This window comes from Brachypodium distachyon, chromosome 3 (assembly GCF_000005505.3).
Source record: "Brachypodium distachyon strain Bd21 chromosome 3, Brachypodium_distachyon_v3.0, whole genome shotgun sequence".
In the NCBI taxonomy this organism is placed as follows: Eukaryota; Viridiplantae; Streptophyta; class Magnoliopsida; order Poales; family Poaceae; genus Brachypodium; species Brachypodium distachyon.
In genome coordinates, this window is record NC_016133.3 from 9,368,651 (window position 1) to 9,394,354 (window position 25,704).

Below are 25,704 nucleotides of genomic sequence, written 5' to 3' on the forward strand. Positions count from 1 at the left end.
TATGTCATTAATTATTTTGTAGACTCATCTTGTCTTGATTTGTGTGATGTTATAAGTTACCACCTCCCTCTCTTTCTTCATTTATTACCATGCCATGTCACAAAAATGCCTAGTTAGCACATATGTAACTACCTAAGTTACTTGCACTATGACTAGTCTAATACAGTAGATCACAGAAAATATATCTAGATAGAAGCAGTATCACGCAATCCCAAATACAGAACAAAGAAAACAGTTCAGTGTCATTTGAAGTAGATAATCCTCAGACCATATAATTTTAAAATTTAAGATCATCCAGAATCCTATGACAACATAAATCTAAATTGTACACCAGAGCCATCAACACAACTGCATATAGATCTAGAGGTAGAGCGAGATATCTTGGGGATCTGACATGATGAAGAAGTTGGTAAGATTTTTTCGGCCTCACCAGAGGTAGCCGGGTATCTTGATGCGGAGGAAGAGCATGGCCATGGCGTATGCGATGACGACGGCAGCGATACCGGAGCCGGCGAACGAGATTCGGAGGCTCCGAGGCCTGGTGCGGTCGACGGCGAGGTCGAGGAGGATGATCCCGACGCCTCCGAGGAGGAACATGAAGCCGGAGGAGAGGCCCTCGATGATGTACTGGCCGTTGACGCGGCCGGGGAGGAAGACGACTGGGCGGACGGCGCCGGTGGCGGGGTCCTGGGAGCTCCCGATGCCGGGGGGTTCGACGATGACGTCGTAGACGAGGCCCGAGACGACGGCAAAGTAGGTGAGCAGGATGAGGGAGAACACGGTCATGGGGGAAGGGAGCGCGAGGTTGGACGGCACCTTGAGGCGGGTGCGTGGCGGCTGGAGGAAGGAGAAGGGGACCACGCGGAGGACGTGGAAGAGGGGATCCATGGATTCGAACTCGGATCCGTGGACCTGCGCGGCCGCGCTGCCGGCGGCGTGCTCCGATCTGGGGGCCATGGCGTCTCGCCGGGGTTTGGGAGATTTGGGGATTCTGTGGAGTTCTCTTTCTCGGGCCTGGCCGCACCAGCTGACCAAGACTTGCTGCGCTGGTGAAGTACTGAAGTCCCCTCATAAGATGCATCCACGTCACCCTACTTGCACCAATCTTAAAGCGCATCATCAAAAACCCTTACAAGCAGCCGCGGCTTCTTCCTATCGGCAAATTCCCCATTACTCCAAAGACCAAACAGGCGATGATGGCGGCGGCGCGTGTGCTCTCTGTTGCCGCGGTGCTTCCCATAGGCGGCGGCGGCCCCCCAGAGGCCTTTCGCCGGCGAATGCGAGACAGGGTCTGGGAGCGTTGGCTGCTTTCGGGGCTCTTCGGCGGCGGCGTTGATCTTGGCCATGCGCCAGCGCCACGACGCGCCACGGCCCACGGGAGAGGCGACCGGCGACGACGCCACCATGGTACATATTCCCCACCTGTGGCCTGTATAAGTAGTTGGTGTTTATATGCTCCACGAGATCAAACCGCCGACTGTAGATAAATATTCGTATCCCCGTCAAGAAAAGCCTCTCCCTCTTCTTCTGCTTGCTCTGCTTCTATGTTCTTCCTCTCGCCTCTCTCCTCCACCCCGTGTCCCCGCCTCCACAGCCATGGCCGGTAAGGTCTGCACTAAGTGCGGCGGTTCTGGCATGGAAGATAAAATGTTTCAGTGCTTCCGTTGCCTCTCCTGGCAGCACAAGTACGCCCATCTCTGCCGCATGCCTTCTATCTTCCCCTGGATTCTTCCTTTTCTGTTTTAGTTTTGCTCAGCATTGCAAATTTCTGCCAATCCTGTCATGCTAAGCATTCCATGCTCCTGTATGTCTGTATGCAGGCACTGCCGCAACAAGGACGAGAAGGACTTCGTCGGTAATGAACGCCTCTTCTGCGACTTTTGCCTCGAGGAGGACGAGAAGAATCCCCTGAAGGCACGCACGACACAACCTATGACCTCTCTTCAATCTGCATTTCTTCATCTCACTTCTTGTTCTTGCGGCATCAAGAAACACCTCGGCTCTTGGCAACTTGCACCTCCCTGGTGTCTCATCTCATCTTCTTGGGATTACGCAGTGGGTCAAGAAACTGGCAAGCTCCGACTTCCGGGAGCTATGCGAGGCCTACTACTTCTGCGCCGCCTCCACAGAAGGCTTCTGCGAGCGTTGCTGCCCCGTGTCCACCTGCCATGGGCACAATGACCACGATAACATATTCCAGGTTCGTCTCTTGAACCATCGATCGGTTTCCACTTCGTGGAGAATTGAAGAACTTCTTGATCACTTCCTAATATGTCATTGCGGTTCTTGCGGGTCAGGTCATGCACCCGGGGGAACTGCTCCTTGTCAGACTGGGGGACGTTAACAAGTTCTATGACTGCACTGACATCCAGGTGAGCATGTGCAGTTTGCTCAAGAACGTTTTCTTGGTGACATCGTCGCCTCTAAGCTTTGTTGTTTCTGTGCAGCCAGACATTCCAGGGTCGGTGCTCATTCATCCCAGGCCGGAGCCGCTGCTCGGTGGGGATAAGTCGTGCGGCTACAGAGATTGCCACCACGAGGTCGCCGAACCATACACTTTCTGCTCTATCTGCTGCAAAGTAGGTGATACTAATCCTATCCATCGAGGTCATTCGTAGCCTTCTTGACTTGCATGGTTCTTGGTTTCTTGATCCACCTCAACGGAAATTGTTCACGGCAGCACAAGGAGAACCCGTATAGCAATTGGATGTGGCGGGTGCAAGGACTCTTGAAGCGTCCATTCATACCCAGACACCGATGGAACAGATTCTGCCTGGAATGCCATGCCCCATTCGGTTATCAAGTGTGTGAGCATCACGGCAATCACTTTACTGTCGCGGTCATAGAAAGTGAAGGCGGTCTTGTCGTACGGTTCCCAGCAGGCATCGGCTCGGAGTGGTCCAATACCAGGTGGCTTGACTGCTTGGGTGCCGTTCAGGTCAGTGATTTCCCCAATAAAAGTTGTCAGTGGAGTTACTGTATACATCCCTACAACCTCTAACGGTGGGAGTATTGACGCTCTCTCCATGCTATTGCATAATCTTCTATATGTCCATGCATTATCCATCTTTGCCAAACCTTGCAGAGCACTAGGAAGGACATGGATGGTGGGGTGCTAGTGCTAGTAGACTTCATAGTTGACGTGCCGTTGACGCGGCCGAAGCAGTTGAATTCAGAGCGATGGCCCAAGTCTTGTAGTGAGTGCGACAATGGTATCAACGAGGATAAGGAGTATTGCTCAATTCAGTGCATGGTTAGACATCACCTCCTTGATCTCATTTTTATTCTCCTCATTTGTATGCCTTAGTTTGCTTAATTAATGGGTGAAACGCTGGTTGAACTTTCTCTGAAAATGCAGGCTAGTAAGCTTCCAGGTGATTAGTGAAGGGAAATGGATCAAGTGTTGCAAAACCAAAATGGGGGCGTTGACAGACATGATTTTTCTTGATAGATGCAGTTCATGTGGATAATTTTCCTTTATATTCTTTTATTCTTCATCTTCACTGTCCATGTGGAAAAGTGAATGATGTGTCGACTGAAGTGATACCTACAAAACTTTGCATAAATACTGAGTTACTGGTTCCAGCAGGAATGTAGTTACCTGCTGCAATATCCTCCCTCTACAAGGCTGTACAATTCACTTAGCAATTATCCGTTTATGAACAACTGTGTTAGTTTTTAGTATCTACTTTGTGAGAAAATCAGGCCAATCTTTACTATATTTTTATTGGCATACTTGAGATGTATGTGATTGTTTCCAGTATGATCGTGTAAATGTTGTTGTTATTGAACTTGTTTATTAAAACATGATTGGAGGTTGCAAGTATACATGGCTCTTGCTTCGTCAAAAATCACTGGAATTCTGAAAATTACAAGCTAGCATGAAACAGTACTACTTTAGCTTGATCGGTAACCATAAAGCTTTCGACTGATTGTTTACAAGCTTCCAGAAAATTCAGAGGTAGGTCTTCTGAAAATAAAGGCTACGTTCAGAAAAGTTGAGCTTCCAACAAATGTTATGGATGAACTTTCATTTTTTTTGTTCTGATGAACGACAACTATTGGAAAACTAGGATTCCTGCTGTATTTCTTTTGGTATTTGTTCAGAAGGTAGATCATGCTTCCTACCTGTGTGAACATGTTCATGTTAGGTACTTAGATCTCTGGCCGCAAAGGATTGATCGGGTCTGGCTGATCTAGCTACTGCTACTCGATGATCAATCTGTCTGTTCCTCTTTCTTTCTTTCTTTCTTTCTTTCTTTCTTTCTTTTTGCGACTGAAATGTGTTAGGATGATCTCCTCCCGAGTGGGCCGTTAGGCCCACCGGCCCCTTAGATCTACAACGTCCTGATCGGGGGCGCCCAATCCACTATGGTTGGCGGGCCCCTGTTACACTGCGCAATATAAAGAGGTGGGGGCCGGCGACACGCAACACAAGGTTCGTCGTTGTGCCACACACCCCACCAAACACCCCCTACCGATCTAGGGTTCCGCGCAGGAGTAACGGGAAGCGCCGCCACCGGACGTCACTTCCTCGCCGCCGCTCGCCGTCATGTCGTCCAATGCCGCATCGTCAAGCCAGGTAGAAGGTACTCTTCCCCTTCCGTCTCTCTCTCTCTTTCTTCCTGTTCTCGTCCCGAATCCATTACTTGAACAAAGAAACCCTATCCCTACCCCGATTGATCTACACCTAGTTGTTCCTAGAGATGTAACAAAATGCACATGTTCCTTTGCTACCTGTTGTTCATGTTCTCGGCAATTCTCTATACCCTCCGTTCCTAAATTCTTGTTGTGGTTTTAGTTCAAAAGAATTTAAGAAGGGAGTAACAGCTCGTTTGGCATCCATGAATTGGGCCGAGAATCGTGGAATTCATTTCGCAATTCCGGACCAAACAAGTCTGGCAGCCACAGAATTGGGCCTTGGAATTCAATCACTGATTCCAGGGAATCCTGCGATACCTAAATCCAATTCCCCTCTCGAGGCCGTCATTCTTCCGGATTTCATGTTGCTCTCTCCCCCGACCCAGCTCCTTCCTCTCCCCCGACCGTTCTCCTCACCCTCCCTGCCACCGCCATGGTGCTCGTCCTCCCTGCCGCCGGTGACCCTTGCTGCTGCCAGTGAATGGAATCATCTCCGCCCCCTTTCCCGCCTCCCGCCTCCCTACTCTTCCAGTCCTCTTCTCCATACATCCCTTCCCCCTCGAGCTCCTATTGCCGCCTGCTTGATTCCGTCCCGCCTCCAGTGATCTCCGTTGTGGATCTAACCTCATCCGTAGGTAAGTCTCCTCCTCCACCTCTCCTCTCCTCCAATGCCTCTGTATCTCTTATTCATCTCAGAACCCTAACCCTAATCAACCACGCATGCAGCCGCAAGTCGGGGTCCTCCCCTTTGATCAACCTGCAACTACGGCGACGCGCAAGGCAACCTCCAGGGCGAAGGCAAGGTGACTTCCTCTTTGCTGGCCATGTCCTTCGACGTTCTCTCCTGTAAGTTCTCCTCTTTGTTTGTGAGGTGTCAGTGAGATTTTTTTTTCTTTTTTTGGTAACAAATTCTTGCCTTGTTGGTGAGTTCAATGGTTCCTTTCTCAAGTATAGATGTGAAACATACAGTTGGTGGATGAGTTTGCCTCACCAAATTTAGAAAACTGATGGTACAACAGACTTGTGATTTTTTTTCTTGTTATTCCAGTGGAATTTCTCACTTATAGCAGTATAGAAGCATCAGTTCTAAACTCTAGATCAGCCAACCTATTTATACACACAAGCCAACAGGATAGTGGCTACGTTCTGCTTCCTCCTTAGGTTGTTGTTCTTTAGTTTTTGTGTGGATTGAGCAAAGATGAGCCATGGAATGACTTATGGCAGATGATGGTTCGTGTTAGTTCTCTTTGTTTAATTAGATCCAACATTCGTATGTTTTGTGTTAATTTGATATGGTCGTTTTTGAGGCATCTTTATATGTTTTTTTTGTTTCTACTTCATGGCCGTAATATCTAATTAGCTAGTTGCTCATAACTTTTTCTCTATCTGTTATAGCACTGGAATTCTTATGCATCTACTAGTAAAATCAACATGCTGAATGGCTATTTTCTTGTGTTGGCATTCGAAAAATGGTCATGCATTGATCTGTGTGGCAAAGAGCTCATCTCAGATTGCGCATACTTGATGTTTTGCAGAATCCTCCACCCCCAATCAGAGTAGGTGAGGGGGAACCTCCACCATCCTGGAGTCCTATTCCTGACCCTTATAATCTACAGAGTGAAAGTCAACAAGGTGAGCACCTATCATGTACTGAAAGCTGATTGCATCTCCTATTTTGTAGTACTAGCTAGTCAATTGCATGCTAGGCTATTTTGTTATTTATGTATTCTTTATAGGTATTGTAGATGGCAGATCTATCGGTAGAACTATATCATGAGAGGAGGAAAAAAAGGAAAAGGGCAGTAGCCGGGTTCTTTGTTTCTGTAGTTGCAAGGCTCAACATATCTATTGTAGAAGAAGAATTGTAGAGCTTGGAGACTTCAGTGAGGACGAGGCTGATATTAGATATAGGAAATATATGCTTAGAAACATCTATGAGGGTCCTAATCAATATTGCTACGATACTCTACGTTGACCAAACGGTCCTTCTCTGACTTATGTGCATTCTTGCGTGAAAAGGCTGGCTTGAGAGACACCTTCTATGTGTCTGTTGAAGAAGCCTTAACCATTTTTCTCCTTGTTGTTGGCCATGGCATGAAGTATAGGTTAATCCGTAGCACCTATAAGTGGACACTTGAGACAATTAGTAGACACTTCAATGAGATGTTAGGAGCTATCCTTTCCCTATCTCGTGAATTCATCAAGTTGCCGGACCCTGCTACTGAACTACCCCAGGACAATGTTTGGAAGTGGTTCCCAGATGGGCTTGGAGCTTTAGATGGCACACATGTCAGGGTCCGTGTTGCAGCTCGCAAGCTAGGTAGATATAGGAATAGGAAGCATCAGATAACCACAAATGTGCTGGGTGTATGTGACCGAAGCATGAAGTTTGTGTATTTATTAGCTAGATATGAAGGTTCAGCATCAGATTCACGAGTGTTGCGAGATGCAATGTTAAGGCAAGATGCTTTTAAAGTTCCAAGTGGTAATTTTCTATCTTTGTATGATACAACTTCCAACTAGATATTTCAACTGAAATCTAATATGGGCTAATTTTCATAAACATTAGGGAAATACTATCTAGTAGATGCTGGATACACAAACGGTCCAGGCTTTCTTGCTCCATACAGGTATGTGCGGTATCACTTGAAAGAGTGGGCTGCCAATGGAATTAATCCACAAACTCCAAGAGAGCTATATAACCTATGGCATGCATCTGCTAGGAATGTAGTTGAAAGGATTTTTGCTTTTATAAAGATGAGATGGGCTTTTGTGAGGACTAGTTCCTTCTTTGGAATAAGAAATCAGGTATCATCTAGTTAATTGTATCTTTTTGTTGGGTTCTTTTGTTCTTGTGTTAACATGCCATACTAACTTCATGGCAGATTCGTGTCATCAATGCTTGTTGCATCTTGCATAACTTCCTAACTGGTAGACAAAGAGAGATGGATTACATAATGTTACAGCAAGTGGACAATGAGATAAACAATGCTGCCATCGAAGACCAAGACGAGCATGATACGATTAGGCATGTTGAGTCAACTACCGTGTGGAACAATTTCGGAGATACCTTAGCTAATCAGATGTGGGTAGATTATCAAGCTAGGAGAGCAAATGCTTGACTTCGATTGATTGTTGTACAGTCTTTTTTTTAATATATACTTGGTATGTTTCATATCTGTCAAATTTAGTTATTCTCTCTCTTTCTAAGTTGCTGCCATTAAATCTCATGATATTCTTGCTGTTGTAGGTATGGAGTCTAGGAAAAAAGGAGGTACAGGCTACCTAACTTGGTCGGATTCAATGGACAAAGCTTTGTTGGATGTCTTTGTTGAACGTTACAACAAGGGAGATCGTGCTCAGAATGGATGGAAACCTCGTGTGTACATAGCTGCTGTCAAGAATGTGAGAGAGAAGTGTGAAATGGAAATTACGATGGAGAATATTATATCAAGGAGCAAAACTTTTGATAAGTACCATGCTATCATAAGCAAAATGCTCTCTCAGAGTGGTTTTGGTTGGGACTGGGATAACAACAAGATCTCTGTTGACAGTGATGATGTATGGAATACTTATGTCCACGTAACATTTCTTCACGATCCATCTTCCCCATATTCAGGGCTGAACCTTCACGAGCTCATATTTTTCAAAATACTGAACCAAATGACATGAAACTTTCCCAGATCTCATGATTAGTCATTTATAAATTTGTGGATTTTTTTCAGAATTATCTGGAAAGTTAGAAAAAACTGTCAACTTTCGGTCAAATCAGGGCTGAACCTTCGAAAGCTCATATTTTTCAAAATACTGAACCAGATGAGCTGAAACTTTCCCAGATCTCATGATTAGTCATTTATAACTTTGTGGATTTTTTTCAGAATTTTCTGGAAAGTTTCAAAAAACTGTCAAATTTCGGTCAAATTAGGGCTGAACCTTCGAAAGCTCATATTTTTCAAAATACTGAACCAAATGACATGAAACTTTCCCAGATCTCATGATTAGTCATTTATAACTTTGTGGATTTTTTTTAAAGAATTTTCTAGTCAAATATCGGCCAATTCATGTTTTCATTTTATTTTGACCGCATCATACTTGCAGCAGCATCTCCTTATCATATGCTTCATTTGTTGTTATTTTCAGGCAAACAAAGATGCAACTTCATATCGACACAAGACTATTAAGTTTTGGGACATGATTAGCTTAGTCTACTCGAAGGATCGTGCTAACGGAGCTGGAGCTAGGACTGCGGCTGAAAGTGCAGCAGAAATGGCTGCAGAGAATGGTAACAACAGCAAGGACACTGACGCTACCTCATCCACTCAAGTCGATGGAGATCGAAAGAAGAAAAGGTATAGATCAGATGACTCTATTGCTTCCATGCTTGGTGAGAAACTGGACAACTTCACTGCTGCTTTTCAAGCTGATGTGTGCGAGCCCCCTCCAAAACCTGCATCCCCTGAAGAAATCTTAGCTGCTCTTGATGCAATACCAGGATTGGGTGAGGATGATGTGCTAGCAGCTTACGAAATTCTTGTTTCCAATGACCACAAGTTCAAGTCCCTTCAAGCCTTGCCTGGTGGAATGAAAAAGAAGTGGATCTTGAAGCAAGTCAATCCGTAAGATCTTCCTTGTTGAATCGAAGCAAAGTGTGAGACCCCGAGACTGAATTTATGCAATTTAGCTCCAAATGCTAACTTGCGCATAAATCAAGTCCCAGTGCCTCCCTACGATGAACACTTCACAACATACACGCAATGTGTTCACCGCAGGTTGGAACAACAATGATATCATTACATCACTCTAAGACACAAGAATTAAGTTAAGCTCTTACATGGAGCAAAATACCAAGTTATTACAACTCACGGACACATGTCCACAATCATCATTACACCAGCGGAAGCAAATTAGGCCCGAGTATGGACAAATTACAATTATTGCCTAAGAGGCTGAAACTGGAAAAGGAGAGCCCGCCACAAGTTCTCAGAACCCTGCTCTGGAATCTTCTGGCTAAATGTCGAAGCTATCGTCGTCGAACTCCACGAAGTAACCACTCATCTGTTCCTCCGGAAACTCTGGAGAAAACAACATTGCAAAGCAACTGAGTACAAAGTACTCGCAAGACTCACGGGAGATCTAAACTAGATATGCAACAGGTCTCAAAGGATGGATAATATGGTGGGGTTATGCGGCAGCAATATATCTGGAGAGACACACTAATGACATCGTCTAATTAGAGGATGAGAAGCGTCTACCAAGTGAGGTGATCTTCTAACAACTAACACCAAACAAACACAACCTCTTATCACCCCCTCAACCCCTTGTGAGGAAATGATCCAAAGGCACTCGCACTTAAGCAGTTTTAAGCATATCCATGATTAAGGCTAATTACTACTCAAGTTTAAGAGATTAAGTTAATTAAATGTTATGAGTTCTCTATGATCAAGTAATGACCAACCAAGTCGTCCATAACCGCGGATATGGCTTTCCGAAAGATTTATCCCTGCAGGGTGTGCCAATTTACCCGTACACGTTCGTCCAACCCTTGACGCCATTAGCACGGAACACATGCAAAAGCATGTGCTGGCAGGATTGAGCGACACGACGTTCCCAAGTCCCACAACTAATCCAGGGGACCACCCAACTGAGTCTAATCCGAAACGAGAGCCCGGCCGAAGCGTCGTACGGACTCAAGAGTTGCATGGACAGCTGGTAGTGGTTCGGTGTCCGTAGAATGACCACTCCAGACTAGTGCCGCAATCCTATATGTATGCATAATACCAACAAATCTCCAAACACAACACCAGTGTATAGGCGATATGTCAAATGGAACGCCCGAACTATGTGGCCCCTGGAAGAGCTATGAAACGAGTACTAAGCCGAGGGGGAACCCATATATTCTCCCACGAGCGGTTAGAGCGAAGTTTCTTGGGTCGGCGAAAACGAGAACTCAGTCCTTAGGTCGGCGCCAATGGAACAAAACACCAATGCGTTAGCACGGCCTCCCATCGTTGCCTTGTGCAGGTAATAACATGTCACAGTTTAATAATTGCGATTGAATACAGAAAGTAGCATGTGGATGTAGCAACCGAATAACCCCAAGTAAGGACACTAGACAAGCAAGCTAAGCAAGACTTCTAATGATCAACTAGGGCAATAACAAACATGTGACATGGTGACAGGATAATGAACAAGACAACAGGCATCTGAGTAGAGCTGACTAAAGCTATGCAATTCCTAGAGGCATCGTGATAAGAACTGAGAACGTAACTTAATGCAAGAATGAGGGAGAGGCATTGGGTATAATCAACTTGTTCAAGGAATGGCTGCTTGCCTGAATTCTCGGTCGCTGGGCACCGAGAGAGGGGATCCGAAGAAGTGTGGGAAACCGGATCATCGACGGAGTAAGTCGGAGTCGCTATCGTAAAGAACCAAATCACCGAATACACAAATAAGGTAACAATCAATAGGTGCAATGTACAATACAACATGACATGGCATGTGATAGAATGATGCATTCAATTTAAACAAGAGTTCTAGGCATTTAGTGAAATAGATTATCCATTAGATGGTAAGATGGATGGTAACAGTGGTTACACTTTTCTCAAATATATTAAACAGTAACATGGTCATAAAGTACCGGTTCAAAGGAATAATTCACATTTTTACAGAAGGTTCAACTTCATTACCAATTCTAAACTAGGAGCTACACAAGTTCGTATGTTTGAATTTCAAATCTTGGACATATTTGAAATTTGAAACCACAAAGTGTAAATCTAACTGCACAGTTAAATTCCTTGCATTTTTCTGATTCCAAAACATATATGGTTTGCCCAATTTGGATATAGCATGCAATTACTATGAATTAAACAAGATTTAAGCATTTCTGGAATTTTAAAACAGAAACCAAAAAGAAAAACCAACAGACACCGGTCAGGTCCTAGCCACGGTCATTGATGTGTGGACCCGGGCTTGCTGACGTGGCGCTGACGCGGCATAGGCGCGTGGACTTGTTCCACCGGACGCGCCCGTAGACCTAGCCGCTGGCAGGTGGATCCGTGGGGCGCACATGTCAGTGGCCGGTAAATCCCAAAAAAATGGAGTTTTACCTCGCGCCCATGAGGATACGAACCCGCGTCGCATGGATCTGAACAGAACGGGGTAAGCCACTGGGGTAAGACACGGATCTTGTAGGTCCACGTGCTCCATTTCTTAAGAACTAAAGAAAAGCTCGCCTTGCGCTGGCCGCAGCAGCCATGGACTTGCACGACGCCGGCGACCACAAACAAGCGGCGCAACAGGTAAAGGCGTGGCCTTTTCTTTGGAGAATTCCACAAAGGGCAAGGTGGCTCGACGGCCACCACACAAGTCCCTCTGGCACGCGTGCACGGCACGGAGCCGAAGCTCGCCGGCGGCGCCCAGGGCGTGGTTTCGTCGTCCTAGCGCTACAGAGAGTTCTAGAGGGAGGGGAAGGGAGCGACAGATGCACAACGATGAGGCGGAGCTCACCGTGCACGAGATGGTCCGAGGGAAGGCTCGCCGTCACCGGAATGTGAAGAAGAGTCGTCGGTGGCCGGAGTTGAAGAAGAGGAGCTAGGCGACGACGTAGGCGATCTCTGGTCGATTCCTCGCGTCCAGACGAAGAGCAGCTCTGGGCGAGCAAGGTGAAGCGCGCAGTTCTTCTTGGTTCGGCCGTCGCGCAGCGGGCGCGCGCGAAGCTGGGCCGAGGCGGCTGCGGGGCCGACTCGGGCCGAAAGGTAAGCAGGTAGGTTTTTCTTTCTCTTTTTCTTTTTCCTTTTCCCTTTTTCTGTTTTCTCTTTTACAAATAGTTTCGGATTCAAACTTCAAATACCATTTTGAAAAGTTCAGAAGTAGGAGAATTCAAATATGGTACTAGCATTTGGAAATATTCAAATGGGGTTAAAGGTTTAAAACAAAACCCATTTGAATATCATTTGTAAAATGTAGGAAAAGGAATCCAAACTCAAAGAAGGATGATTCATATTTGAATCTTCTAGCAAATTCAAACAACAAGATTTCAAACCACAAGTTAAGATGTAATTTTCAAATTTGATGTGAAACAAAGAAGTGATGACATGACATGGATGCAAGTGTAAAATGTTATGCAACAAGAATTAAATTACAAACAGGTCCACACAAAGGGCTTAAATGTAAATGTTGCTCTTGGGCTGTTACACAAAGATTCAATCTTTATGATACTTGGTTGTTTGTGAAACTTGATTGTGTTTTGTGAAGTTGTAGCCTCTTGTCTTTCATACCTCACTTGTGAACCAACTACTTTCTATGTATGAGTAAGTTGGGAACTTAACAATCTTGGTAGCCTTTGGAGTTATATGTGAATCTGAATATTGCATTTTGTGTTATGAGTTCAAGTTTATGTGCTGCGACTAAGCATAATAAAGGCCTGAATTTTTAATATTGCAAAGTTCAAGTTGAAAATGGCAGCCAAACAGGGCAAATCATAATACTGGCCTGAATTTTTAATATTGCAAAAGTCATGTTGGCAATGGCAGCCAAACAGGGGATGGAATTCATTTCATTTTATGAATTCATGTGGTAGCCAAACATGATTTTTGAATTTGGAATTCATTTCAACCAAATGAAATCTTGTGGAAAATTTGAATTCATTTCATTTCTACCAAATGAAATGAAATCCTAGGTGCCAAACGAGCTGTAAGTATATTTTAGTTCGTATCAATAGCGTATATGAAGATACCACACCGTTTTCCATTTTCGGCAAGTGACCTGAAAAGCTCCTTGGCACAGGGCGACCAAAACACAAGCGCCTGAGCCTGGCTGCCAGTGATGCCATGCTGCCGCCGCCCACAACGACGACGTGCCGCTGCTGTACTCGTCGCCGCCAACCAGAGCGCCCATGGCACTGACGCCGCTTGCCATGGTCAAATGCACCACAGTCAATTGCAATCAAAGTGGTTCCTCGGGCGTTTAGGAATTTAGAGTTGCTCTGGTTTTTCGATCTTGTGTGCCTGTTCTTGATTTCCGCTCGTTGTGGCTTCAATTTGGAAAAGTGCGCTTGATATGGTTTCCGTTAAGCCGCAGAACTGGACAAGACAAACCTGAACATGAAATGGATCGAGCAGGGCGGTTGTGGCGAGCCTATTTCAACAAGTCTACGCCTTCTCACGCGTTGAATGGGTAATATTCTCTTTTACACTCAAGTATTTCCTTCAGGTTCCAAGCAAACAACGAATCTTAATTTCCGTGGAAGTCATTTAATGTTTGCAAGCCTAAGAGCATCTCCAGCCCTCCCCCCCTCCCTAAAGGCCCCCCAAAAGCCAAATGGGGGCGTCGACACCGAAACACCAACCCAGCCCCCTCCCCAATTCTATAAAGTAGCCGGCGCGGCCCAGGAATTTTGCTGGCTCCCCCAGACCACACCCAACTGGAAGGGGGGGGGGTGGGGGGCACCGGCTCAAGCCGAAAAGCAAGGCGGGCCACCCCTGTCGACGAGATAATACAAACTTCCCTCCAAATTTTCGCCGGCCCCTACTTTTTCCCTCCACTTTCCCCCGCCTGGATGCCCAATCCCGCCATTTCCCCCCATTCTCCACAGACGCCACTGCCGCTCCAAAGCCATGCCGCCGAAGAGGTATGCAGCGCCTCGTTTCAAGGCGCCCGACGACGCATCGTCGAAGAGATCGAAGGCCGAGCGTCCACCTGGGATGAGCACCGCCGAATGGGTCGCGGATTGCACCCGCTGTGCAGTCGAGAATGCCACCCGCCGAGGTCGGTAGAAGAAAGCCAAGGAAAGGAACATCGTCCTGGCCCGGCAGATGGACGCGTAGAGGGTCGCGGCCTCGGCACAGATGGCCGCGACCATAGCTGGCAAGGCGGTGCCATTTCCTCATTCCGGCCCGTACTAGAGCGGCGGCAGCCAAGGGAGCTCATCGTCGTCACCATCGCCGTCGTCACCGGCAGCCAAAATTTTATGTTTGAATTGTACTTTGGGGCCGCTCTTTAGGGGGTGTGGCTGGGTCGCAGCTGGGCCACAAACGAAGAGGGTGCCCCCCCCCCCCATATGGCCTACCGTTGGACGCAATATGCGGGGGGGGGGGGTGAAGGGGCGCGTAGAGATAAACAAAAAACTTTTCCTACGCGAACTCCCAAGATCTAGCCGAGGTAGAAGGCCACGAGGATTACCACTAGACGCGCAGTTGCGGATTATCGATGCGGCGCCTTGATGCAGTGCAGTCCCTCGATCCGATCCAGCCGATCCAATCCCGCGATCGTCGAAGTGCTGAACGTACAGCACCTCTGCCGGTATCCACACGTGCGAGGAGGAGCTCCGGCGGCGGACTGCTAGGTCCGGTGCGACGGTTGAACTGAATCGGGCTAGGGTTCTCAACGCATGAGAGTGGAAAAACCGTGCCCCTTAGGCATCCCACGCCCCTGCTTATATATCGAGTGGAAGTGGGCTCCAAGCCTTGTGGCCCATCCACCCTGCGAGTCCAACTCGCATTGTCAGCCCAATTCCAGTTCGGGTCCAACCCGACCAAATATTTGCTCCCGCTCTTAAGTGTGTGACCCCGCAGGCTCATGGCGACTTGGACACGATTGGAGTCCGACTCACAATCGATCAATCGGTAGCGGCTCCTAGCAGAACGTGCCGACTCCCAAGTACCATCGAGTCATGACGACGTACCTTCCAATGTGACATACGTCTTAGTCCCTTTTGCCTCACGATATACCTTGTCGAACTATAGGCGATTAATCGTCATCCCTTTAATAGTTCAACTCTCTTCTCGATCCGTGATATACGATTCATCCGACTAACTCTTAGTCGATCGACCCGGTTAACAGTTAACCAAGTCGCGCATGGCCATGCTTCCCGAATCATATCACTCGAGAGGGCCCAGAGAATATCTCTCCAGTCGGAGGGGCAAAATCCCATCTTGGTTATCCACATCACACAGCTTGATTCTCAGTCAACCCGAACTCTGCCTTTATAACTGCCCTGTTACGGAACGACGTTTGACAGAACCTAAGTTGGTGATCCACAACTCGGATTGTGCGATAACCTCAGGTCTAAGGATTACATTGATTGAGACATGCAAATGACGACCTACTCGTTGCATCTCAATATGGGTCAGTCCGACTCGCTAAACTCTTTAGCCGAGTCCGTGTAAGCTGGAATGACATCACCATGCCCATGACAAGTGGAACCGAGTCATCAGCCAACTTTCACATTAGTCTAGGTTATGTGTCCAGCACAACCTCAATGACTAAGGACAATTTAGTATGAACAACATGAATACATAGTTCCACAATCAAATCACATATTCAATGATACATATCAGATGTTCAAACAAGGACAACTTAATAATATTTATGAATACATTGGGAATTACATCATACATGATTGCCTCTAGGGCATATTCCCAACAGTCTCCCACTTGCACTAGAGTCAATCATCTTGACATCATATGTCTAGACATCTAATGCCCATACCTCTCATGTGCGCCTCATGCTTAGGCTGTGGTAGCGCCTTTGTCAACGGATCTGCAATGTTTGCATCCGTGTGTACCTTGCATAACTTGATATCACCTTGTTCGACGAACTGGCGAATGAGGTGGTAACGCATGAGTATATGTTTGTTCTTCTGGTGTTGTCTAGGTTCCTTGGCTTGTGCGATAGCACCATTGTTGTCACAATATACGTCCAATGAATTGGACGCGCCCTGAACCACACCAAGATCAATCAGGAGATTCCTGATCCAAACGGCTTCCTTTGCTGCCTCTGAGGCAGCAATATACTCAGCCTCTGTTGTAGACGCAGACACAATATCTTGCTTGGAACTCTTCCAGCTCACAGCCCCTCCGTTCATCACAAACACATATCCAGATTGCGAACGAGAATCATCTGAGTCGGTGAGATAACTCGCATCCGTGTAACCCTTTACACTGAGTTCATCCTCACCTCCATAAACTAGGAACATTTCCTTAGTCCTTCTCAAGTACTTAAGGATGTTTTTAACTGCTACCCAGTGGCTTTCGCCAGGGTCAGCCTGGTATCTGCTTGTTGCACTTAGAGCATAGGAAACATCAGGCCTAGTACAAATCATGGCATACATGATGGATCCGACTGCCGAAGCATACGGGATCGCACTCATCCGATTTCGCTCATCAGTTGTCGAAGGACACTGAGTCTTGCTAAGCTTTACACCATGGGACATCGGTAAGAATCCCTTCTTAGACGATTCCATGTTGAATTTCTTCAACACTTTGTCCAAATATGTACTTTGACTCAATCCAATGAGCCGCCTAGATCTATCTCTATAGATCCTGATTCCCAGTATGTAAGTTGCCTCACCCAAATCTTTCATTGCGAAACTCCTTTCCAATAATTCTTTGGTTTCTTGCAACATCAGGACATCATTTCCCATCAATAATATGTCGTCCACATATAAGATTAGAAAATTTACTTTGCTCCCACTAAACTTCTTGTACAAACAAGAATCATGATCGCTCTTGATAAAGCCAAACGATTTGACTACCTCATCAAAGCGAATGTTCCAACTCCGAGATGCTTGCTTCAGTCCATAAATGGATTTCTGAAGTTTGCATACCTTGTCAGCGTTAGCCGGATCGACAAAACCTTCGGGCTGTATCATATACACGTCCTCAGTTAAATTTCCATTGAGGAAAGCCGTCTTGACATCCATCTGCCATATCTCATAGTCGAAATAGGCTGCTATAGCTAACATGATCCGAACCGACTTAAGCATCGCTACGGGCGAGAAGGTCTCGTCGTACTCAACTCCTTGAACCTGTCGGAACCCCTTCGCGACAAGTCGTGCTTTATAGACAGAAACATTTCCATCCATGTCAGTTTTCTTCTCAAAGACCCATTTGCTCTCGACGGGTCTTGCACCGTCTGGCAGATCAACCAAGGTCCAAACTTGATTTTCATCCATGGACTTTAACTCAGATCTCATGGCTCCAAGCCATGACTCAGAATCAGATCCCACCATCGCTTCCGAATAAGTTGTCGGCTCATCACTGTCTAACAGTAATACTTCACGAGCACTTTGCAATCTAGCAGATCTCCGTGGTTCCGGTGCTTTTGCCGGCATAGATACCACGACCGGCTCAGCCTCCAAGACTGTAGCCGACTCGCCTCTAGCAGGTTCCTCCAAAATTTCTTCGAGTTGCACTGTGCTCCCACTGACTCCCCGACTGAGAAACTCTTTCTCAAGGAAGACACCGTTCCGAGCGACAAACACTTTGCCCTCTTCTCGGTTGTAGAAGTAGTACCCTAAGGTTTCCCTTGGATACCCCACGAAAATACACTTATCCGACTTGGCCGTGAGCTTGTCCGACTGAAGTCGCTTGACGAATGCTTCACAGCCCCAAATCTTAAGAAAAGACAAACTCGGCCTTTTGCCAGTCCACATCTCATGCGGTGTCTTCTCTACCGATTTCGATGGTACTCTGTTTAGTGTGAACGCTGCAGTTTCTAGACAATATCCCCAAAATGACAAAGGTAGATCTGTTCGACTCATCATTGATCGTACCATGTCCAACAAGGTCCGATTCCGCCGTTCTGATACACCGTTCCTCTGCGGCGTACCCGGTGGAGTGAGCTGAGGAACTATTCCACAACTCTTTAGATGGTCATCAAACTCATGGCTCATGTACTCGCCTCCACGGTCCGACCGTAGAAACTTTATTTTCTTGTCGAGTTGATTTTGTACCTCACTCTGGAATTCCTTGAATTTCTCAAAGGCTTCCGACTTGTGTTTCATTAAATAGACATATCCATATCTACTCAAATCATCAGTGAAGGTAATGAAGTACTCATAACCACCTCTGGCTGTCGTGCTCATTGGGCCACATACATCACTATGTATTAGTTCCAACAAGTCGGACGCCCTTTCACAACTCCTTGCAAAAGGCGTCTTGGTCATTTTGCCGAGTAGGCATGACTCGCATGTCTCGAACGACTCCAAGTCGAACGAAGTTAAAAGTCCATCATCATGGAGCTTCTTCATGCGCTTCCAACTTATATGACCAAGCCGACAGTGCCAAAAGCAAGTCATATTCAGATCATTTGGTTTTAACCTTTTCACATTTATGTTATAGACTGATTCACTATCAAGATTCAAAATAAATAACCCGTCCTGGACGGGTGCAAAGCCGTGAAACATATCTTTCAAATATAAAGAACAACCATTATTCTTAATATTCGACTCATAACCTTGTCTCATTAAACATGAGGCAGAAATAATGTTTCGACTAAGCACCGGAACATAATAACAATTATTCAGCTCCATTAAGAATCCTGAAGGTAAATGAAGTTGCATCGTGCCGACTTCCAACGCAGCGACTCTCGCTTTGTTGCCGACTCGAATATCAACCTCGCCTCTTGCCACGCTCCTAGTTCTTACCAGCCCCTGCAACGAGTTGCAGATGTGAATTACTGATCCGGTATCATATACCCATGAACTGTTAGGTGCATCAGCAAGATAAATGTCTATAACATTACAAACAAGCGTACCTGAGTTAGAAGTCCCACTTCCACTCTTGGCTTTGTCAGCCAAAAACTTGCTGCAGTTCCTCTTCCAGTGCCCATCCGTCTTGCAATAGAAGCAAGTGGATCCAGCTGCAGGAGACGGCTTAGTCCCTGAGGCAGCGCTCGGGACAGAGTCCTGAGTTTTGCCTCCTGACTTAGCGTTCTTCTTCTTAGTCCAAGAACCCTTCTTGAACTTAGCCTTATTCTGCACCATCAACACTTGACTGGTGCCTTTCTTGAGGTCAGCCTCTGCTGTCTTGAGCATCCCATGTAGTTCAGTGAGCTTCTTATCCATACCATGCATGTGATAGTTCGAGATGAACGGAGCATATGCACTAGGAAGAGAGTTCAGAACTATATCTGTAGCGAACTCATCGCTTATGGGAAAACCCAGCCTATCCAAAGACTGCACGTAACCAGTCATCTTGATCACGTGCGGACTCAGTGGATCACCGTCTTTGAGCTTACAGCCAAGCAAAGCTTGAGAGACTTGATACCTCTCGGTCTTTGCCTGAGCCTGGAACATACTTTTGAGGCTTTCGATCATATCGTAGGCCTCAACATTCTCGAACTGCTGCTGCAAGTCCGGTTCCATGTGTGCAAGCATAAGACAGCTAATTTCCGTAGACTCATCTCTAGCCTTACGGTGGGCATTCATGACAGCGACTGTCGCATCTTCATCAGGCTCATCTGGAAGTGGAGTGTCTAGAACATGGTCCTTCTTTTCTTGCTTGAGGACTATCCTCAGATTACGATACCAGTTGGTGAAATTAGTTCCATTAAGTTTATCTTTCTCTAGGATCGACCTCAACGCAAAAGTGGACAAATGAGGAAGGTTGCTAGGTGCCATTGATCTACAACAGAAAATATGCAAAAACACTTAAGACATGTATTCATAAAAGAGCAGGAATATTAAACGCTTTAATACTTATGCTCCCACTAGAACCAACATCTCTCCAATGGTTACTAAGTGATTCAGGATCCTAAATAAGCAAAACGACTAGTGAGCTTTAGCATCACCGCTAGCCGCCAAGTGATCTAGGTAGGCAACACCTTGCCAATCGCATCTCATACGACTCCTGTTAGTCGGGTGGCATCACATGCCCCGGCTCCCGACCTACCTCGCCCCGAGCCCCACAACCGTTGTGATGGACTCGTCTAGCTTACCAAGTGCTTCCGCTGTAAGAGTCCGACTCAAACCCACCTAGTTGGAAAGAATTGGTAGCACCTCAATTTCATGAGCCCACTACCAAGAATGTCCAACTTGTGATGGTGCAGCACTTGGCGGGGCGACCGACTAGACCTTCTTTGAGAGATTTAAACTACCAACTATCTAATAGAGGTAAAACTGAGACATAACAATAACACAAATAAAGCAATTATAATGTGAAATGGTATGGCTCTCTTCATGGTGATCTCCATCTCCACAAAGCTTGTAAGTAGACTCGTGCCAATTCTTGTCACGTGCCGCCTTACTCCATGTCGCCGACTTGTACATCGGATTGCATGTCCTCCAGGTTCTCCAAGTAGCTACACTAGCTAGTGAACGGAAATTACATGGAAAATTCGACACGCAGGTCGTTATACAATAAATGACAGCACCTAGGCTCCAGCCGGCTGACAAAAAACGTGACACGCAGATCACGTATGGATTACACACATCACATGCACATAAGCCATACCATTCACAACATCCTGCAAAACAAGTTATGCATAGAAACGATATCTATCGGCGTTGTGAATCTCGCAACGACATCTAAGGCGCTACGACAGGGCGAAGCCGGCGGTCCCGACGATTTTGGAAAACGCAGATCAAATCTGCATTCCGATCATGGATTTCTTCATCGGATAAAACAATTTTACCCAGATCCGATCTGTGTTCCGATTCGACCAAACTCTTTGATCTTCGATCACCGCAAGTGGATTTACGTGTCACAGTATACCCCGATGGCGGAAACCGACCGGTAGGGGTATGTCGTTCCATGACCTTAGCAGTATGATCACGGACAACAGATCATCCATATCCCCGAGTATGATTGATCCAATCAACCTTGTACAAAACCGATCTATCTCATAGACCGACCACCAAAACAGCAACTAGATCCAATCTAATGCCTACTGCATATCACATATGCGCGATCAAGGGCCTAATACCAGAAGCTACCGCTCTGATACCACTGAAGGGGCGCGTAGAGATAAACAAAAAACTTTTCCTACGCGAACTCCCAAGATCTAGCCGAGGTAGAAGGCCACGAGGATTACCACTAGACGCGCAGTTGCGGATTATCGATGCGGCGCCTTGATGCAGTGCAGTCCCTCGATCCGATCCAGCCGATCCAATCCCGCGATCGTCGAAGTGCTGAACGTACAACACCTCTGCCGGTATCCACACGTGCGAGGAGGAGCTCCGGCGGCGGACTGCTAGGTCCGGTGCGACGGTTGAACTGAATCGGGCTAGGGTTCTCAACGCATGAGAGTGGAAAAACCGTGCCCCTTAGGCATCCCACGCCCCTGCTTATATATCGAGTGGAAGTGGGCTCCAAGCCTTGTGGCCCATCCACCCTGCGAGTCCAACTCGCATTGTCAGCCCAATTCCAGTTCGGGTCCAACCCGACCAAATATTTGCTCCCGCTCTTAAGTGTGTGACCCCGCAGGCTCATGGCGACTTGGACACGATTGGAGTCCGACTCACAATCGATCAATCGGTAGCGGCTCCTAGCAGAACGTGCCGACTCCCAAGTACCATCGAGTCATGACGACGTACCTTCCAATGTGACATACGTCTTAGTCCCTTTTGCCTCACGATATACCTTGTCGAACTATAGGCGATTAATCGTCATCCCTTTAATAGTTCAACTCTCTTCTCGATCCGTGATATACGATTCATCCGACTAACTCTTAGTCGATCGACCCGGTTAACAGTTAACCAAGTCGCGCATGGCCATGCTTCCCGAATCATATCACTCGAGAGGGCCCAGAGAATATCTCTCCAGTCGGAGGGGCAAAATCCCATCTTGGTTATCCACATCACACAGCTTGATTCTCAGTCAACCCGAACTCTGCCTTTATAACTGCCCTGTTACGGAACGACGTTTGACAGAACCTAAGTTGGTGATCCACAACTCGGATTGTGCGATAACCTCAGGTCTAAGGATTACATTGATTGAGACATGCAAATGACGACCTACTCGTTGCATCTCAATATGGGTCAGTCCGACTCGCTAAACTCTTTAGCCGAGTCCGTGTAAGCTGGAATGACATCACCATGCCCATGACAAGTGGAACCGAGTCATCAGCCAACTTTCACATTAGTCTAGGTTATGTGTCCAGCACAACCTCAATGACTAAGGACAATTTAGTATGAACAACATGAATACATAGTTCCACAATCAAATCACATATTCAATGATACATATCAGATGTTCAAACAAGGACAACTTAATAATATTTATGAATACATTGGGAATTACATCATACATGATTGCCTCTAGGGCATATTCCCAACAGGGGGGGGGGGGGGCGAGGGGCGAGTGGAGATGCTCTAACATGCAAAGTGTTCATATCATTAAGTTGATTACTAAACACAATATGCCAAATGCCCACATCATCAAGTTGTTCCCACTAAACCACATCATATGCATGCAAAGTGTCACGTCACCATCCTAGTTTTAAAAACCGACTGAACTGGCGGTTGGATCGGGAAAAACTAGAACCAACGACTCTACCGGTCTGTTAACCGGAAAAGACCGTCCAACAAACTGAACCAGAAAGAATCCGATCGAACCGGGGTTTTTGCTTCTCCCCAATTCTATAAATAGCGTTAAACTGGACCGAGAGAATATCTGGTGCTCCCACCCCTTTGGGTGCTACCCTGCTACCTGCGCACGGTAGCACCCTTAAAAAGTTTCAAAAACTTCAAAATAAATCAGGTGAGTTCATAAAGCTATGTTGTCATAAAATTTCATCTCTAAATTCATTATGCACAGAGAGAAACAAAAAAGACAAATGCAAACATGAATAGTGTAAGAAATTTGTGTTTTGTCTTTTTGCGACCTAGTCACATATGAAATTTTCTTTTTTTGTTTCTCTATGCTATAATGAATTTGTATTTGAAACTTTGTGACATGGTAGACACATATCTTATGAACGCACTCAATTTATTTTAAATTTTGAAAACTTCTTAGGGGTGCTACCGTGTGTTGGTAGTACAGTAACATCTAAAGGGTTGGGAGCACATGATATCTTCTCAAACCGGACCGACCCTCTAATGCTGAAATACTCCCGCATGCACTAACCACCAGCCCACACCTTGTTCTATGCTAAATGAAGGAACCAATCTTACTTATCTTTTTATTTCATTACTAAATTAATTCTTATTTAGTAATTTCACGTTCAGCTATTGAATCGAGTGAACCACAACTGGACCGGTGAACCAGTAAACCGTTAGCCTTATCTGTTCGTCACCGGTGTGGTTTTAAAACTAGGATCACCATACACTGATACACATCATATGTTGCAACCCCGCTAGCAATTCATTTTAGTGGCTCATTCGACGATTTCATCATATTAACATCATCTGTTCCTAACACCATGTCCAGATGTGCAAACAGACCACAGAAAATCATCTACTCAGTAGTATCATCTGTGTGTCTGACCGGCCAGCCAGGAGCCCAGGAAACGAACCAGGGTGGGAACCTCAATCCGTCCGAAAAAACCCGTCAGTTCTCTGAGCTGCGCCCGACCTACCGGAGCCGGGCCGCATAGGCCATAGGGTTCTCTCGCTGAAGCCACCGTGGTTGCCGCGAATCGACTAACGGAGCACTGCCACCAGCGACGGTGCCCTAACTGCCACCGCCCAGGCTACCATCCATCGGCTCTCCGCCAACCGCTGGTGGTTGCTACGGTGCTCGCTTAGGAGGAGGAGCATGGAGCAGACATCAAGAGTTAGTAGAAGAGAAGGAAGGAAGGAATGAGGAAAAAAGAAGAACTCGTATTCAGCAAAATTAGTTGAATTCTTCTCGTATCGCAGGTCCACGCAGCAAAGGTATTTTATCCGTAGTCGCTAGAGCATTCATTGGTGATTGGAAGGTTAGAACCATTTCTCGGTACTGGAATTAGGGATTTGATAGTTGTGCAACAAGCTTAATCGGAAATGAGTGATTTATCGGTTGATCAGATTAATTGGTCACTACATGAGAATGTGGGTCATTGTTTAATTTCGATGTAATTTCTTGGGCTATTAGCTGGATATAATATTAGTGCATAGATCTTATGGTTAGTGCATGAATCTTATGGCATTGCCATGCCAGGTAGGTGATTTCAATTTATATACCCTTTTGGCCTATTTTTAGTCTTAATTTAGCTAAAGTCATCGGCGGAGGAGAACATTTTTTTGAGGTAATGCGATTTCGTCACATTTACTATTTTTCTAGGTTTGCAAAATATATTTTAATAAAATTGATTGTCCACACTTTAGGATGGATTTTTATCTTGTACATCTTATGACATATAGTCTACTGATATTTATGTTAAATATAAATTTTACTCATATTATATGTCAAATCGACCATAATCAAATGATCGTAATAAAAAATATCAAGTACAACATAGAATATATGGCTACTATTCTGATGCAAATAGTTCTTGAGCGAAGTGAGCAGATTACCAATAACTTAATTTTTTATGAGTAAATATATAGTTATTTTTACTTCCAAAGATACTTTCATACTTACCGATCTAAAAATATCAAGTAGATATTTTGCATAATAAACAACGACTTCTCCATACTTCAAGAGATATGCTATCTTATCAACAAAAATTACACGATCTGAAACATGGTCTGTCAAAATCAGAACTCACTAAAAGAAAAATACACCACCTGAGCATGATTATCACATCTACTGTTATCAAGTAAGATGATTTTTATATCAACTTTTTTTTACAACATTTCTATATCAACTTTCATTAAGTAAGAAATACGATTAAAGGAACGACAGTTAAGACATTAGTGAGCAATCGTACATGCACGACAGTTAAGACATTAGTGAGCAATCGTACATGCACATCAACACTAGATAGCCAAAATAACTATAGTACGTGAAGTTGGGTCTCTTGAAGAGCCGGTCTTTGTTCGCCATATCGCCGTCGATTGCGCAAAGGCACGTTGGAACGCACAAGCACCGCCTCACGCGGGCATCGCCGTCGAAGTGCGCAACAATTGACCAGCCGTCGCTGTCTCCTATGACATTTTTCTCGGACCCGGTCCAAATGCGTAGCTTGACAAGTCATCGCCAGCGTTGTCTCTATTGATCCAGAGTTAAATTAGTTGAAACTTTGCAGATTTATTTTATACATAGATGCAAATACAAAGTCGTGCAAACAAATATGCCTCTAACAAGATTTAATAATTTGTCATAGAATTAATTCGAATAGCTAACAATTTGATGCAATGGTTACAGTACCTAAAATGAATTTGTCATTCTTTCGTCTACCATGTATTTCTTAAACAGTATC

General features: G+C 45.7%; 3 protein-coding genes and 1 long non-coding RNA gene across 4 annotated transcripts; 2 read left to right on the plus strand and 2 right to left on the minus strand.

The window, feature by feature from the left end:
- Positions 1–228: 228 nt before the first annotated feature.
- LOC100822454 (oligosaccharyltransferase complex subunit ostc) lies at positions 229–1,041 on the minus strand. Its single transcript, XM_014900034.2, has one exon. It carries the CDS (start codon positions 955–957, stop codon positions 427–429), a length of 531 nt encoding a protein of 176 aa, XP_014755520.1. The 5' UTR covers positions 958–1,041; the 3' UTR covers positions 229–426.
- A 155-nt stretch (positions 1,042–1,196) lies between these two features.
- LOC100836651 lies at positions 1,197–3,799 on the plus strand. Its single transcript, XM_014900445.2, has 9 exons — positions 1,197–1,279; positions 1,354–1,407; positions 1,821–1,914; positions 2,057–2,200; positions 2,298–2,372; positions 2,448–2,579; positions 2,681–2,938; positions 3,086–3,253; positions 3,359–3,799. Exons 1-9 carry the CDS (start codon positions 1,197–1,199, stop codon positions 3,380–3,382), a joined length of 1,032 nt encoding a protein of 343 aa, XP_014755931.1. The 3' UTR covers positions 3,383–3,799.
- A 3,005-nt stretch (positions 3,800–6,804) lies between these two features.
- Positions 6,805–9,261, plus strand: LOC100836964. Its single transcript, XM_003571190.2, has 4 exons — positions 6,805–6,961; positions 7,046–7,126; positions 7,892–8,223; positions 8,782–9,261. The coding sequence occupies exons 1-4, from the start codon at positions 6,805–6,807 to the stop codon at positions 9,259–9,261; spliced, it is 1,050 nt and encodes a 349-aa protein (XP_003571238.2).
- Positions 9,262–18,814: 9,553 nt separating this feature from the next.
- LOC112271936 lies at positions 18,815–19,282 on the minus strand. Its single transcript, XR_002965491.1, has 2 exons — positions 19,177–19,282; positions 18,815–19,072 (listed from the first exon to the last, which is right to left on the minus strand). It is a non-coding gene; the product is annotated as an uncharacterized LOC112271936 (long non-coding RNA).
- Positions 19,283–25,704: the final 6,422 nt, after the last annotated feature.